Raw genomic sequence first — 13648 nt, forward strand, 5'->3', positions numbered from 1 at the left:
TCCCGGCCATATTGCTCAACCCACATCTTTCCTCCGGGAATGCCCTTTCTCGCCTTGTCCCCCAGCAGGGCTCCTGTTCATCTTCAGAGCCCCAGCCCACATCTGCTGCCCATACCCAGCCCTCACCACATGACGCTGACAGTGGCTTTTAGACTCAGCTCCCTCACTGGACCATGAGCCCCAGGGGGTGAGGCCCAGGCTGCTTTGCCTCTGAGCCCACTGCCCAGCCCGGGGCTCCCACAGAGCAGGGGGCTGAGGCCACCAAGAATGCAGAGGAGAGGAGGGGGGGCCTCAAGGTGGGCTTTCAGGATGACCCTGCCTCCCACCCTCCAGGCCTGGGCTCAAGCACCCTGGTTCTCAGCATCTCTCCCATGCTCGGGACCCCAGAGATCTCCCTCTCAAGAAGAGGAGGAAATGTGATCAGGGATTCCTCAGCCCATCGGGTGGTGTCCTGGCCGGGAGCTCCGGGTGTCGGCGATGTGGTGGGGTGGGCAGCCCCTGGGAGGGAACGGTGGGTGCAGGGGCGGGTCTCAAGGGATAGCCAGGTGATGGAGGCTCCTCTTGCTGCGGCAGAGTTGGGGTTGGGGAGAGGCTGAGCCTCAGTTTCCCCATCTGCACTGGGGGGAGGCATGCACAGATGCCTCTGAAGCTCCTGCCGGGCCCTCCCCTGGGCCCTGAGGTTGGGCACCCTGCAGGAGCCCTGGGGTCCCTGGACACAGGCTCTGGCTGAGTCAGGAGAGGCGGCTTCCCTGGGTCCCAGCCCACATCACAGGGATGACTGGAAGGAGAGGCCCTGGGGTGCGGGCTCTACCTGCCCCCCCCCATAAGTAAGTAAGGGGCACGAGAGCCCCATGGAGCCTCAGACAGGTGCGGGGCTCCCTGGGGCGTACCCTGGTCCTGCCCTGCCACCGATTCCTGGATGCCCGGGGCCGAGGAGCAGACGTGACAGCCAGCATGGGGACTCCTGGTGCGTGGGCAGGAGCCCTGTCTGCACCCTCCTCCTGTCTCATTTCCTCCTCGATGAGTCTGGCGCCCAGAACTGAGCCTGGCCTGAACTACTGGGTGCTGAATGAGTGAGTGAACAGCGAGTGAGGAGTGAGCACAGGAATGGTGATGCTGAGACTGGAGCCCAGCCCTTCGTCTTCCTGCTAAAATGGACACAGAACTCCTGCCACGGAATTTGCATTCCAGGGGGGAGGTGGGCTGACAAGGAACCAATAAGACACCAGGGTCACTGGGTGAGGGTGCAGGGGGCGTGGTTGGAAACTCAGGCATCAGGAAAGCCTCCTGAAGAGGCCATGGCTCAGCAGAGACCTGGTACAGAAGGCTCCCTGGGCGGGTCGCCCCTGCTGCCTTGGGGCCTGACGCTGGCTCAGCAACTAGGGCCTTGAGTCTTGAGGTGGCTGGGTGGGGAGGGACGGGCCAGGGGTACAGGGGCCGAGCCAGCCATGGGACTCCCCATTCCAGCTGAGACTCACTGATGCCTGTGGGTAAGTCCTGCCCTTTGCTGTGCCTCAGTTTCCCCACCTGCCCAGGGTGGGGTGGATGAAAGGATCTCTGATGAAAGGAGGCATCTGAAGGGAGTGGTGGGTTGAGAGCCGGGATCGAGGGTCCTGGGGGCCTCACCAGGTGTAGGGAGAACATCCTCCCTCTCTGGCCAACCCCACCCCAAGGATCTTCCCAGGACTTGGGAGGTCCCTGGGGGCATGGCAGGGAGCAGAGGTGGTCCCAGAGCCCTGTCCCTGCCCTGGGTGCCTGCAGTGTGCTCTGAGGCACCCGTGTGCTGCTGGGGTTTCCAGGAAAAAGCACTCCCCAGGGCTCTTGGGACCAAGCAGAGGGTGCAGAGGGGGTGCCCCTTTCCCTTCATTGGAAACCCCCCGGCAGTGCGGGGGGCAGGGGGTGTGAGTGCACGTGGGGGAGCGGGGTGGGGGCACCCTCTAAAAGGCCCCTGGGTGTGGGGATGGGACCCTGTGCTGCTGGGTCTCATGGGGGCTCCCAAGCCCCTGGTCCCAGCAAACCCCCACCCTACCTCAGAGCACCAGGGTCTGTGGGGCTGGGCTGGTCGTCCCGGGTGATGGTGGCCAGGGTGGACGCTGCCTCCGGGCGCTGCGAAGCTTTGCCGATAGGGCAGTGGTCAGCCTCCACCCAGCCCTCGGACTTCACTCCTGCCCTGTTCCTTCCCCAGCACCCAGGGTCTCCTCCCAGGGTCCCCTAGAAATAGAAATAGATAGTGACCCCGAAGACACTGGTGACTGCCAGCCAGTCCTGCCCAGTGGGACCCCTCCCTGGGGAGATCCGGGCAAACCTCGCTACCCCAGGTGCCTGCAGCCCATGGGACAGTGAACTTTCCAGTGGGGTCCCCAGCCTCCAGGGGTCCTGCTCCCGCATCATGTGAGGTGGGCTCTCACAACCCTTCTCCCAAGACCAGAGGCACAAGAGGGCAGGGGCAACCAGCACCTTCATGTCCAGCAGATGTCCTGAGGTTCAGTGGGGCAGGGTGGGGTCTGGGGCTGTGACCCTGGAGGAGGATTTTGTGCCAAAGTCAGGACAGAGAAGGGGCTCCAGGTCAGGCTGGGCTGGGCATCCAGCATTCGGTTCACTGGAGGCGGTGGTTCCTGTGTCCTTGAGGGCCCAGCTTTAGCACCTGATGGGGACCTGCCTGGGGCCTATGGAGATGGACAAGCCCATCAGGGTCGTGATGGGTCTGATTAGATGGAAGCCCCCACCTTTAATTGATTTTCCAGCTCAAAGATGAAGGGGGCCAGAGGCATGCCACGTGCATCACATGAGCCTCAGACTTTAATGTGATGTGACAGCCAGCGGGCATGGGGGCCAGGGGCCGGACTCACCCAGTCGCTCCCCATCCAGGATGCCATGGGTGGGTGGGCTGCCTCTCACAAGCCCCCGAGTCTGCCTCTTAGGCACCGGTGTGTGTATGAAGGCCCACTCCCCTAGGCCAGCCCTCCTGTCCCCCAGCTCGGGAGATGGCCATGGCTCCAGGGAAGGTGGAGTGGGGAGAACCCCGTCTGCACAGGAAGGTTGGGGTTTGAGGCTGAGCACAGTTTGCACATAGGAGACCCTGGGCAAGGCCCTGTCCCTTTCTGAGTCCCAGGTCCCCACCTGTGAAATGAGAGCAGGAGATAGCCACTCCCACCCCGTCCCGGGGAGAGGGTGGGGGTGGACACAGTGGGGGCCCCTGTGGGTGCTCACAAAATGTCCCCCTTCTCACCCCGATGGGGACTCAGCGACCCCCAGCCTCCTGGGGTCGGGGAAGGGTCGCCTTCTGCAGAGTCGTGTGCAGGGCTGTGCAGGTGGAAACAGGCCCAACCCAGTCCCAGGCAGAGGGTGGACACGCCCAGAGTGCACTGCTAGAAGGCGGGGTCTCCTTGAGGGGGTGGTCCCCCCTTTCCGTAGAAGCAGGATCCCGCCTTTCCATAGACGCAGGTTCCCCCCTTTCCATAGACGCAGGTTCCCCCCTTTCCATAGAAGCAGGGTCCCCCCTTTCCATAGAAGCAGGGTCCCCCCTTTCCATAGAAGCAGGGTCCCCCCTTTCCAGAGAAGCGGTGTCCCCCCTTTCCAGAGAAGCAGGGTCCCCCATTTCCATAGATGCAGGTTCCCCCCTTTCCATAGACTCAGGTTCCCCCCTTTCCATAGAAACAGGGTCCCCCGTTTCTATAGGAGCAGGGACCCCCCTTGCCATGGAAGCAAGTTCCCCTTTTCCACAGAGACAGGTAACAGGCAGCCAAGGAGGTTCCTCTTGGCTCCTGCTGTCGGGAGCTGCAGCCTGGCTCTCTGGGGTCAGCAGGCAATCGCCCCTCCTGCCTGTGCTCCCTCCTCCCCCTGCTCTGCCCTCTGCTCTGGGTCTCAGGTCTTGGTAACTGCGGACTGCAGCCCAGGGCCTTCCCTGCCTGTCACTGTGGTGTGCTGCTCCCCTGGCAGCTGACCGCCCCAAGGGCACAGACTTTGGACTGGAGACGAATACTTCCTGAGATCACCCCGCAGGCCGTCCTCGCTGGCTCCTGCTGCAGTTTCTTTCTATCTTTCAGCCAGCGAGGCAGCAGGAAGCCCAAGTGCTGAAGCTCCTCCTGCTGGCAGGGGGCAGGGGACAGCAGCCAGGGAATAAGGGGTCCTGAGGAGAGACATGGAGCCTCTGCGAGGCTGGGGGCCGCCCCCCTGGAGCCCGGCACCCAAGGCTGACGCCCTGAGCCTGGTGAGTCTCCTGAGCCTGCCTGTCTGTCCAGCCGCGCCCCAGCGCCCCTATTCCTGCCCCTGGATGTGCCCTCTTCCCCATCCCTGCCCACGATGTCCCTGTCCTGCCCTTGTCCCCCAGCTACCCGGCTCTCCTAGGCTGGCCCAGCCCTCTGTCACCCACTCACCCTGGCCCTGGGGTAGGGGAGCAGACACACAGGAAAGCCATACCCACCAGCAACAGAACAGCTCCTGGTGGGCCTCGTCCCCACCACCCCACTCAGGGGACGAAGGTGAGCCCCCAGTACAGGGTGAGGGTGCCTCCGGGGGACCCGGCTGCTCTTGGATGCCTGAGCTGGACCTGCCCTGGGGTGGGGAGCCTGCAGCAGGTGGCTAATCTCCACCCTCAGCCCCTCCCTGTCCTGGGAGATAAAGTCCCTTTCTGTGTGAGTCGGGTGGAATCTAGGACCAGGCCAGGGGGACAGCCTGCTTTCCCGTGTGGCTTCCTGCCAGCCCAGGCGGAAACTTCAGGGTTAGCAGAGTCAGCCCTGCGCCCTGGGCCCCCTCATGGCCCACCCCAGCCCGGGCCCTGAACAACCTGTCTTCTGTGCCTGGCCTGTGAGCCCCTGACGGTCGTCCTGCTCTGACCCTGCCGGGTCCCCAGGGCTCAGCGGGCCCAGCACAGGCCAGAGGCAGGATGGCCAGTTGTCCAGCCCAGAGTGGCTCAGGGCTTCCCGGGGAGTGTGGTCCCTGGTGAGAGCAGAGACCCAGTCCTTGGGGTACCATGCTGGTGGACCTGGGGACAGAGGCAGGAGACGGGCCAGTCCCCTCCTAACGCCAGGGCTGTCCTGGATGATTCCCAGAGCCTGTCGGGGCCCACCTGTGTCCTCCCTCCCAGGCCACCTCCAGCTATGGGGCTGCTGCTGCCCCATTTCACAGAGGCTGATATCGAGGCCCCGGGGCAGCCTGGGCTGCTGCTCCCCTCCAACGCCCCATCTGTCCCCTCCAGGCCTTGTATCTCCTCCTCCTGGGGTCCCCCCGCTACACCCTGGCGACGCCCCAGTGCAAAGAGGAGGAGTACCCAGTGGGGGCCAAGTGCTGTCCCAAATGCCTTCCAGGTAGGTGCCACCCCATGGACTCACTCTGGGGGGCCCCTGGGAGCCAGCACTGTGGGCAGATGCTCTGCCCTTCCCTGCCAGGAGCCCCTCCTTTCACAGTGCCTCCTCCATGGGGAGTATGAAGACCCCACGGCAGGGGCACAGACAGGGGATGACCCGAGCCCCCGGGGCAGCCCCCACAGCTTCGACACTTCCCACCAAGACCCTCACAGCCACTCTGCCACAGCGGGTGTGGCCTGGCGCACCCGCCAGCCCTTTATCGCCAGAAGACTGGGGTTCGGAGTGGGCACTGCAGCAGAGCAGGCCTAGGTGTCCTGGGGGGACCCCCACATTCTTCCAGAATGTTCTGAATTCCCCCAAAGCAAGTTCACTCCTGGGAGGCAACTAGGCAGAATGTGTCGTGTGGGGAACAGCTCGGGTGGGTGCCTTTCAGGCCCTGGGGGTGGTGTCACACCGCAGGGGGCTTCCAGGTGGCACGATGGGCAGGGCTTTGCAGGGCCCTCCCCAGCTCTGACTGCTGTGGACCCTCCGGGCTGCAGGTTACCACGTGAAGCAGGCCTGTGTGGAGCTGACTGGCATGCTGTGTATTCCCTGCGCCCTGGGGACCTTCTTAGCCCACTTCAACGGCCTGAGCAAGTGTCTGCCATGCCGACCCTGTGACCCAGGTGAGGACGCTGCCCAACCGCCACGGTGCTCAGCCCCCAGTCCTGACCCTGCAGCACACCCACAGCTCAGGACTGCAGTGTTAACCTTTGGCTAGCCCCACCCCAGCCCCAAGGAGGGCTCCCCTTCCCCAAATCACCTGTCCCACGGACCCTCCAGAACTCAGGGACACTATCATGTCACATGGGTACTCAAGCCTGGGCCAGACCCTAATGGAGCCAGAGTGCCCCACGCTGCCTCCCCCAGCCGGGGGCCAAAACTCCCCTAACACTGTGCGGGTTCTCAGGAGACACAGCCCCCTCACCCCTGAGGGCCCCTCCTCACGGGCTCAGTGCTCGGACCCTCGGGCTTCTTGCTGCCCCGGGGCAGGTGGCTGGGAAGGAGGGCCCCCGGGAGGACGGGCCTGACAGACGTGGGGGCTACAAGGCTTTGGGGTTCAGTGAGGAGGGTGTCAGGGGCTCAGAGCCTCGAGCTGCACCTGCAGAGCCCTGCCCTGAGTAACGCACGTCTCTGGCTCGGCTGAGGGTGGCACCGATGGCATTGACGTGTCCTCAGGTGGGGCCTAGGCCCAGGGCCAGCTGCCACCCCACTGCCGCCACCCGCTGAGTGGGCTCACTGTGCTGTCTCTGCCACGTGACCGGCCCGGTTTGCAGGATGGGAACCTGTCTGAGGATCGGAGGGTGCCCCGGGCTGCCCTGGTTCTCCCTTTCCATGTGAGCGCCAGCCGGGCAGGACTTTCCGTGTCTCCTAGGGGTCCCACTACCTGTCGCGGACACCCTTCCACCACTCCGCCAGCCTGCCCTTCTCTGCCCACGGCTCTGTTGTCCCAGTGTCCCTCAGAGCCCCCTGGGACTCACAGCTCTGTGTCCGGCACCTCCGGGCACTGTGTTTGGCTGAGCCGGGGATGCAGCTGGCAGCGTCCTGGGTGGGGGCAGAGGCGGGCCCAGACACACCCACCAGGGCTGCAGAGCCGGCCCGGGGTCCTGTCACCAAGCTCTCCCCAGACCCCGGGCAGGAACCCCCAGGCCTGTGGATGCTGTCCAGGCCTCTGCTTGTTCTCCTTCCGGGACGGGGTGCTCACCACTGCCCACAGCTGCCCCGGCTGCTGCTCTCAGCTCTTTCTCTTGGATCCCAGCCATGGGCCTGGTGATCAGGCGGGACTGCTCGAGCACGGAAAACACCGAGTGTGGCTGCGACCAAGGCCACTTCTGCGTTAGCGAGAAGGGGGATGATTGTGTCGAGTGCCGGCCCCACACGACCTGCAGACCAGGCCAGAGGGTACAGGAGAGAGGTGAGCCGACGCCCAGTCCCTCTGCCCAGCAAGAGAGGAGCCCGGTCCCCCAGCGCCTACTGAAGACACAGACCCCAGGCCCAAGCCTGATGGGGGAAGCCGGGCTCTGCCCTGGCAGCGCCCTCGGGCCCCTCTGCCCAGCCCTCTCCTTCCTCAGGCACCGAGCGGCAGGACACGGTGTGTGAAGACTGCCGGCCCGGGACCTTCTCTCCCAATGGGACCCTGGGGGAGTGCCGGCCCTGGACCAAGTACGTGACCCTGGGTGGCCTCGGTCCCGTTCCCCTGGGGGGGGTCCTCGATGCTCCCCTGGGAGGTAAGGGCCCTCGCCCCGCAGAAAGCCCGCTGCCCTTTGGGTGCCAGCATCCAGGAAGCTCCTGCTTGGAACCCATGGTCCAAGCACATCGCAGCACATCGCACTGGCCAAGAACCGAGCATAGCAATTTATCTCTGAGGACAGACTTTTCCTGGAGCAGATCCAGAGGGACACTCTTCCCTGAGCCCCTGTGCTTCTGGAGTGTCACCAAGTGTCAGGGCTGTGGGGCCCTCCCTGTGATTCTGGAGTGGGGGGGTCTATAAGGCAGATGTTCAAAGTGAGGACCCCAATTGTGCTGTAGCAGGACGCCCCCAAATGCCCATCCCCTGGGCCCAGATCTGAGCTGGGTGCTCAGAGTGTCTGAGGGGAGCCTGGTGTCTCTGGGGGAGCCCGGGGTGACCAGGTGTGGCTGCTCAGGGGAGGGGGCAGGGCTCCAATCTCTCCACCCTGCCTCGCCCCTCCTTGTCCCCACCCAGGTCAGTCCCTCTGTCTGCAGCACCGGCTGGAACAGTTTTCCGTCCCTGACCCCAGCCCTCTTCACGCCGTCTCCTTCTCCGTCCTGTCGCTCTCCGTGGTCTCCAGCTGTCGCTCCCACTCTCCCCCTCCCTGCTCTCCTCTCGCCTTCCTTATCTCATCCTGGTTTCCCTCTCCTTCCTTCTCTCTCTGTCTCCCTGTAGCTCTGGGGCTTGGAGAGTCCTTCAGACCTGAGTTCACACCAGAGCTGCTCTGAGCCCGGCTGGGCAGCAGGGGACGGACCCTCCCGGGTCTAGAGAGCATCAGGCTGCGTCTGCCACCCGCAGGATCCGGGTCCCGCCAATCTTCTCTCCTAGGTGCAGCGGCCTCTTTGAGATGGAAGTGGAACCTGGGACTAGCAGCACAGACGTCACGTGCTCCTCCCGGGGCCTCAGTGTTCTTGTGGGCGTTCTCGTGCTTGTGTTGGCTGGCCTGATAGTCCTCTGCGTGTGGATGAAAATGAGAAGGACACCTGGTGAGCAGCAGTGTGTGGCCCTCTGAGGGCTCAGGTCCCGAGCATCACAGCTCAGAGACCCACCACGGCTCTGAGAGACGGTCTGAGACAGCCTCAAATCTAGGGGAGGAGGCGGCCCCAGGAGCATCTCCAGGATTGCTTGGCCCCCTGCTGGGCTGGGGCCGTGGGCTTCCTGCTGAGGGGAACCCTGATGTCATGGGGTCTGCCGGGGTCAGGGAGTAGCGGGTGGGACCCCCTAGCCAAGGAGCCCTCTGCCGCCCCCGTGCGACCTCACTACCATGGACCCTAAGTCCCGTCAGCCCTCCAGGGACAGTGAGAGAACCTGCGGTCAGCTGGGAGGGGCCCAGGTCAGAGCCCCCCTGCTGTGGGCACGTTGTGTCCCCACCGAGAGACTGCGTCGTTCATTCATTCATTTTCGTTCGCTCACTCCTTCGTCCAATTGTCTGCCGCTCTGGGCTCCTCATCTGGGCCAGGCCCCTCTGGACACCAGGATCCAGGCTGTGTAGACCCAGCTCTGGCCGTTGGGGAGCCCCGTGTATGTCAGAAGGAGAGCAGGCACTCAGCAAAGAAATCCAAATTGGGGAGTTGCTCTGCTGTCAGCAGATCGTCCTGTGTCCTCACCCCTGGGGCCCCCAGACTGCCAGGAGGTCTCAGGAGCCTGGGCTGGGAGGAAGCTGGGCCAGCAGCCCAGGGTCCCTTTCCTCCCCAGTCTGGGGCACCTGCTCTCAGGGGGGGCTGCCCCTCCTCTGAGAAGTGCACCCCACCTCTCCCTGGGAGACGGTCTAATTGGGGAGGGCTAGGGAGCGGGGTGGGCAGCTGGGGAGGTGGGCGGGGCGTGCACCGTGTCCTTTCTCATGTCCTGGGCCCCCTGGGGGTCAAACCTGGCAAGGAGCCCCACCCACATGGATCTCCCTGTCTCTGAGAGGGTCAGTTTCTCCGGGAAGTTCACCCAGCGAGAAACCGGGAGCGTGGGGCACCCCGCTCATTGCTGTGTGGCCCCTCCCTGACACGCGTGTCTCTGTTTTACAGATGGATTCACCCCAGTGAGATTCCTCTCTCAGGTATGATTTCTCGTCCCCCCAGTGGAGTTGCTGCGGGGCGGGTGGGCCTCCCAGTTGTCTGAGGGCCCCGAGTCCTTAGTCCACAGCCGTGCTGACTCGGGAAGGGAGGCCACCACTCCTCCCCGGGAAACCCGGGCTGACCGCGAGCATTGTGTGGAGGCCCGAGGGCTGGAGCCAGCCCAGGCGGGGACATCATGTCGACTGTGTCCGCAGTGGACACGTCCTGGTGTAGGACGGGAAGACACAGCCGCCCAGGCCCTGCAGCCCACGCCGGACGTCACCACGGTGGCCGTGGAGGAGACAGCAGCCATGTTCCCTGAGAGGGAGCAACATGCTGACCGACAGCCTCAGATGCAGCCATCTGAGAAATCCCTGACTGTGTCTGCCGAGAGCTGCCAGGCCCTCAAGGGCTGAACTGGGGACCAGGGCAGCCGGTAGGACCCACTCCTGGGCTTGCTTCAGACTCCATCCAGCAGAGACAGAGACAGCCCACTGCTCAGGGGGCTTCGAGGACCCCACACGCCTCCCCACCAATGACGTTCGCGTCCCCAGCCCTCCCCTCAGCCCTGGGCTGACCACGTGCTGACCCAGCACTGTGAGGACAATAGCCACAAGCCGCTCTGTGCCCCAGGCCCTGCCTCTCCCCAGCCCTTGTGCCTCAGCCTGCTCATCTGCAGGATGGGCCTGCGGGCGCCTACCTCCGGGGCTGGGCCGGGCCAGGATGGGCCGTGAAGGCCTCATTAGGTGAACGTTGCGTTCACAATCGATTTTTAAATTGGTGTTGTGTGGCCCATGCTTTCATTTGTTATTAAAAAGTGTGCTTTGGGGGAGCTGCTTTGAGAGTGCATAAATGTTCTGTTTCTCCCCAAACTCTCTGGGCGCTCACGAGAAGCTCCGCCCCGACGCGTGGATGAGCGTGTTTGGAGGAGGTGCTTTGAGACTGAAGATCGTCCGCGTCTCCTCAAGTCTTTATCCACTGACTCTTCCTCCCTCAACCGTTTTCTCCGCTGGAGGGAAGAACTTTCCCCTTTCACTCACTCGTTCATTCACTGATGCGTCGATCCCCTGAGGGCCTCCTGGTCCCCGATTCTGTTCCTGGTTCTAGCCCAGTGCTCTCTGTTACGGCGATGTTCACACTGTCCCCGCTCTTTCCAGCAGGAGTCCCTTTACACTGGCTCCTGCTTTCTTTTGACAAATCCCAGTCATTCCGTGAGCCTGTCCTTAATTTCAGGCCCAACAGGGTGTTCCAGGGCCCTCTGGTTCTTTCCCTGCCCTGGTCCTGGGCCCGGACATTTCTCATTGCAGCCCTGGCCATTCTGATGGAGAATGGTGTTTGGAACCCAATGTGGGTGGGCCGGGGTCCTCACTGTCACAGGGGGGCCATGGCTTCTGGGATTCACAGGGGATGGGTCAGGAATCGCATACCCACACCCTTGACACACCTCCCTCATAGAGGCACACAGAGCTGAGGACACAGATCTGAGTGGACAGACGTGCAGACCACACGTCAGCAGGAGTTCACACCGAGAGCTCTGGTTCCGAACAAACGACAGGCGCGTTCTGTCTGCTGCTTTCTGCGCCTGTGGCTCTTGAGCCTGGTGCCAGCCCGGCCTCCTTTGTCCAGGGCATGTTCACCTGTGGGCTCAGTCCTAGAAGATGCAGGGTCGTCTCAGGACTGCTCCCGTCGGGAGATTCCTGCCCAGGAGCCAGAGGCCAGTGCTGGCGTTCAGTTCTCTCTTCCTTTCCTCCAGATTTCATGCTCCAAAGTGACAGTGGTTCACTTTTCTTTTCACCGTGGTTGTTTTATTCATTTGAATTATAATTTTGTTCATTCTTTGAGTCTGAATTCTGTTTTACATGTTTGTCAATCTCTGTTGATGCTCTGTGGCTATCTGCCTACCTATGAGTTTATATCCATCCATCTCTCTACCTTATTTATCTCTTAATCTGTGAAGCTTTAACATGGGTGTTAATGTCAGGTTAGTGATCTCAGCTCAGAGAGTGGCAGGTTGTATACAAGAACTTGACAAACCCTGAGCTGGCCCCATGGCATAGTGGTTAACTTTGGTCTGCTCCACTTCAGGTGCCTGGGTTCCTGGGTTCAGATCCTTGGGGTGGACCTACACTACTCATTAGCCATGCTGTGGCAGCAACCCTCATATAAAGTGGAGGAAGATTGGCACGGATGTTAGCTCAGGACTAATCTTCCTCAGCAAAACATGACAAATTCCATGCTGTCTACAACGAGCCCACCATGAATGTGGGGCTCGGGTGGACCAAAAGTCGAAGCAAGGATGAGGACTCAATTCCATCGTGCCCAGTGGACATCAGGAGAAGGACTCTCACAAGCAGGACGAGGGCTCCATTCACCGAGAAGTCACCCCAGTCTTAGTGCCCATTCACCCAATAACGGCTGCCAGTCAATTAGGCAAACACTGACACAACTGGAAGGAGGGACACCTGAGGCTCTATGAAAAGTGGGGCTTTAACTGTCCTCTCTCGGGCGTTGACAGAACCAGGAAAGACCGGCAGGAGAGAGCAGGCCTGGGCAGCGCCATCCCCCCTCCAGCTCCATTCACTGGCGCCCCTGGATGCCCACCCATGGCAGCGGGACGCAGGCCCTTTCACGTGCTCATGGGACCGTTGCCAGCTGGAGACATGTCGAGCCCCCACGCAGCCTCAATGAATTTAGCGAAATTCTGGGGAGAAGATGCTTCCTCAGCCAGCTTCTGGTCCCCACAGGGAGATGGCTACTTGAGGCTGTGGGAAGGGCTCCGGACGGGTGTCCACCCCACAGCCCCCACAAGGCCACACCTACCAGGGCGGGGCACCTGGGCCCATCAGGCCGTCCCCCTCCACGATGGAGCAAGGCAGAGACAGGAGGCCTGCATTAAGCCTGCCTTTACCTAATGGTCTGACGTCTGGGACCTCACCCACCCTGGGGAGACACCCCCTCCCAGGGCCAGTCAGTTCCCAGAGATAGTGAAGGCTGACCTGGGGATGCACCCTTCACATGCAAACTGACCAGTCCAGAGCCCGCTCCCCAACTCCTCTGTTGGCATCTCATGCTCCAGGCCAGTAATCCTCTGCACTAGTTACCCCAGGGCAGGACAGGGTGCCTGGGGCCAGCCCAGAGCCCACTGAAAGTGTTCCCACCAGCCCGCTGCCCGCCTGCTGCCCGCCTGACCCCGCCTTTCCCGCAGAAACCAGATCAAGCCTCTTGCCCACGGTGTGCCCCCTCCCTCTGCCTCCTGACCCACCCTGGCCTTCCCTGCGTGGCCCACCTGGTGTGCTGTGCCCCTCCTCTTGGGGACCGTGAGCATTGTCTTTCCAATGACGGTCGTCTTCTGAAATGCGTTCACACGAAACCTCGGCCCTGCATCACCCCCGGGTGTGGCAGCAGCCTGGTGTCTCTGCACCTCATGCAGCAGGTACGGGACAGGAGCTGCCACGCGCGCGACGCCTGCCTGCCCGACGCTGCTCTCTGGGGCTGCGGGCAGGCCCGGGCAGGATGCAGCTGGGCCGTGTTGGCTGCGAGCATCACCTGCTTCTCAGGCGAGTCTGGGAGCAGCTCCTGCAGGTGCAGAAGGCTGTGGGGTCGGCCCAGGGCTCCCGGCTGCAGCAGGGCTGACGCTGTGGCGGCCTTGGGTCTTCTCCTGCACCCCCGTGCTGGCCACCTCGCTCTCTGCCCACGGGGTCTAGGAGAGCTCTAGAACTTTACCACGAGGCTGCTTGTCTTCTGGCCACAGCAGGACTGGAGATCCGAGGGACACCCTGAGGACTGCTTGGGTGCAAGCGAGACCCTCCAGGACGCCTGCCAAGACCAAGCCTGCTCTCCCGCCTGCTGGTTTCTCGGCAGAAGGCGTCCCAAGTGACTGGCTGGCAGCCACGTGCAGTCAGTGGGCCTCTTGCTGTGTTCTTGGTGGAAGCCCCCTCCCCCACCCTAGGCACCAGGACCCCTACCCCTTGGAAACCAGGGCTGCCTGACCGGGAGCACACATATACCAGGGCATGCGCCGAGCCTTG

General features: G+C 62.7%; 1 protein-coding gene across 2 annotated transcripts; it reads left to right on the top strand.

Moving 5' to 3' along the window:
• The first annotated feature begins 46 nt into the window (after positions 1–46).
• Positions 47–10457, top strand: LOC139039776 (tumor necrosis factor receptor superfamily member 14-like). Of its 2 annotated transcripts, none has more exons than XR_011503681.1 (9): positions 47–1490; positions 4047–4210; positions 5198–5306; positions 5846–5971; positions 7105–7260; positions 7418–7508; positions 8251–8561; positions 9591–9622; positions 9836–10457. XR_011503681.1 is itself a non-coding variant. In XM_070511292.1 (9 exons), exons 2-9 carry the CDS (start codon positions 4142–4144, stop codon positions 10034–10036), a joined length of 942 nt encoding a protein of 313 aa, XP_070367393.1. In that variant the 5' UTR covers positions 152–1490; positions 4047–4141; the 3' UTR covers positions 10037–10457. The 2 variants fall into 2 exon arrangements, 1 of the variants encoding a protein (XP_070367393.1); XM_070511292.1 differs by having other exon boundaries at positions 152–1490; positions 8404–8561.
• The last annotated feature ends 3191 nt before the right edge of the window (positions 10458–13648 follow it).

Source organism: Equus asinus, chromosome 5, assembly GCF_041296235.1.
Source record: "Equus asinus isolate D_3611 breed Donkey chromosome 5, EquAss-T2T_v2, whole genome shotgun sequence".
Taxonomy (NCBI): domain Eukaryota; kingdom Metazoa; phylum Chordata; class Mammalia; order Perissodactyla; family Equidae; genus Equus; species Equus asinus.

Coding starts and splice junctions, on each gene's coding strand:
- LOC139039776 (XM_070511292.1), top strand. CDS start 4,142: ATGGAGCCTCTGCGAGGCTGGGGGCCGCCCCCCTGGAGCCCGGCACCC. Junction 8,562..9,590: donor GAAAATGAGAAGGACACCTG/GTGAGCAGCAGT, acceptor TCTGTTTTACAG/ATGGATTCACCCCAGTGAGA. Junction 9,623..9,835: donor CAGTGAGATTCCTCTCTCAG/GTATGATTTCTC, acceptor CTGTGTCCGCAG/TGGACACGTCCTGGTGTAGG.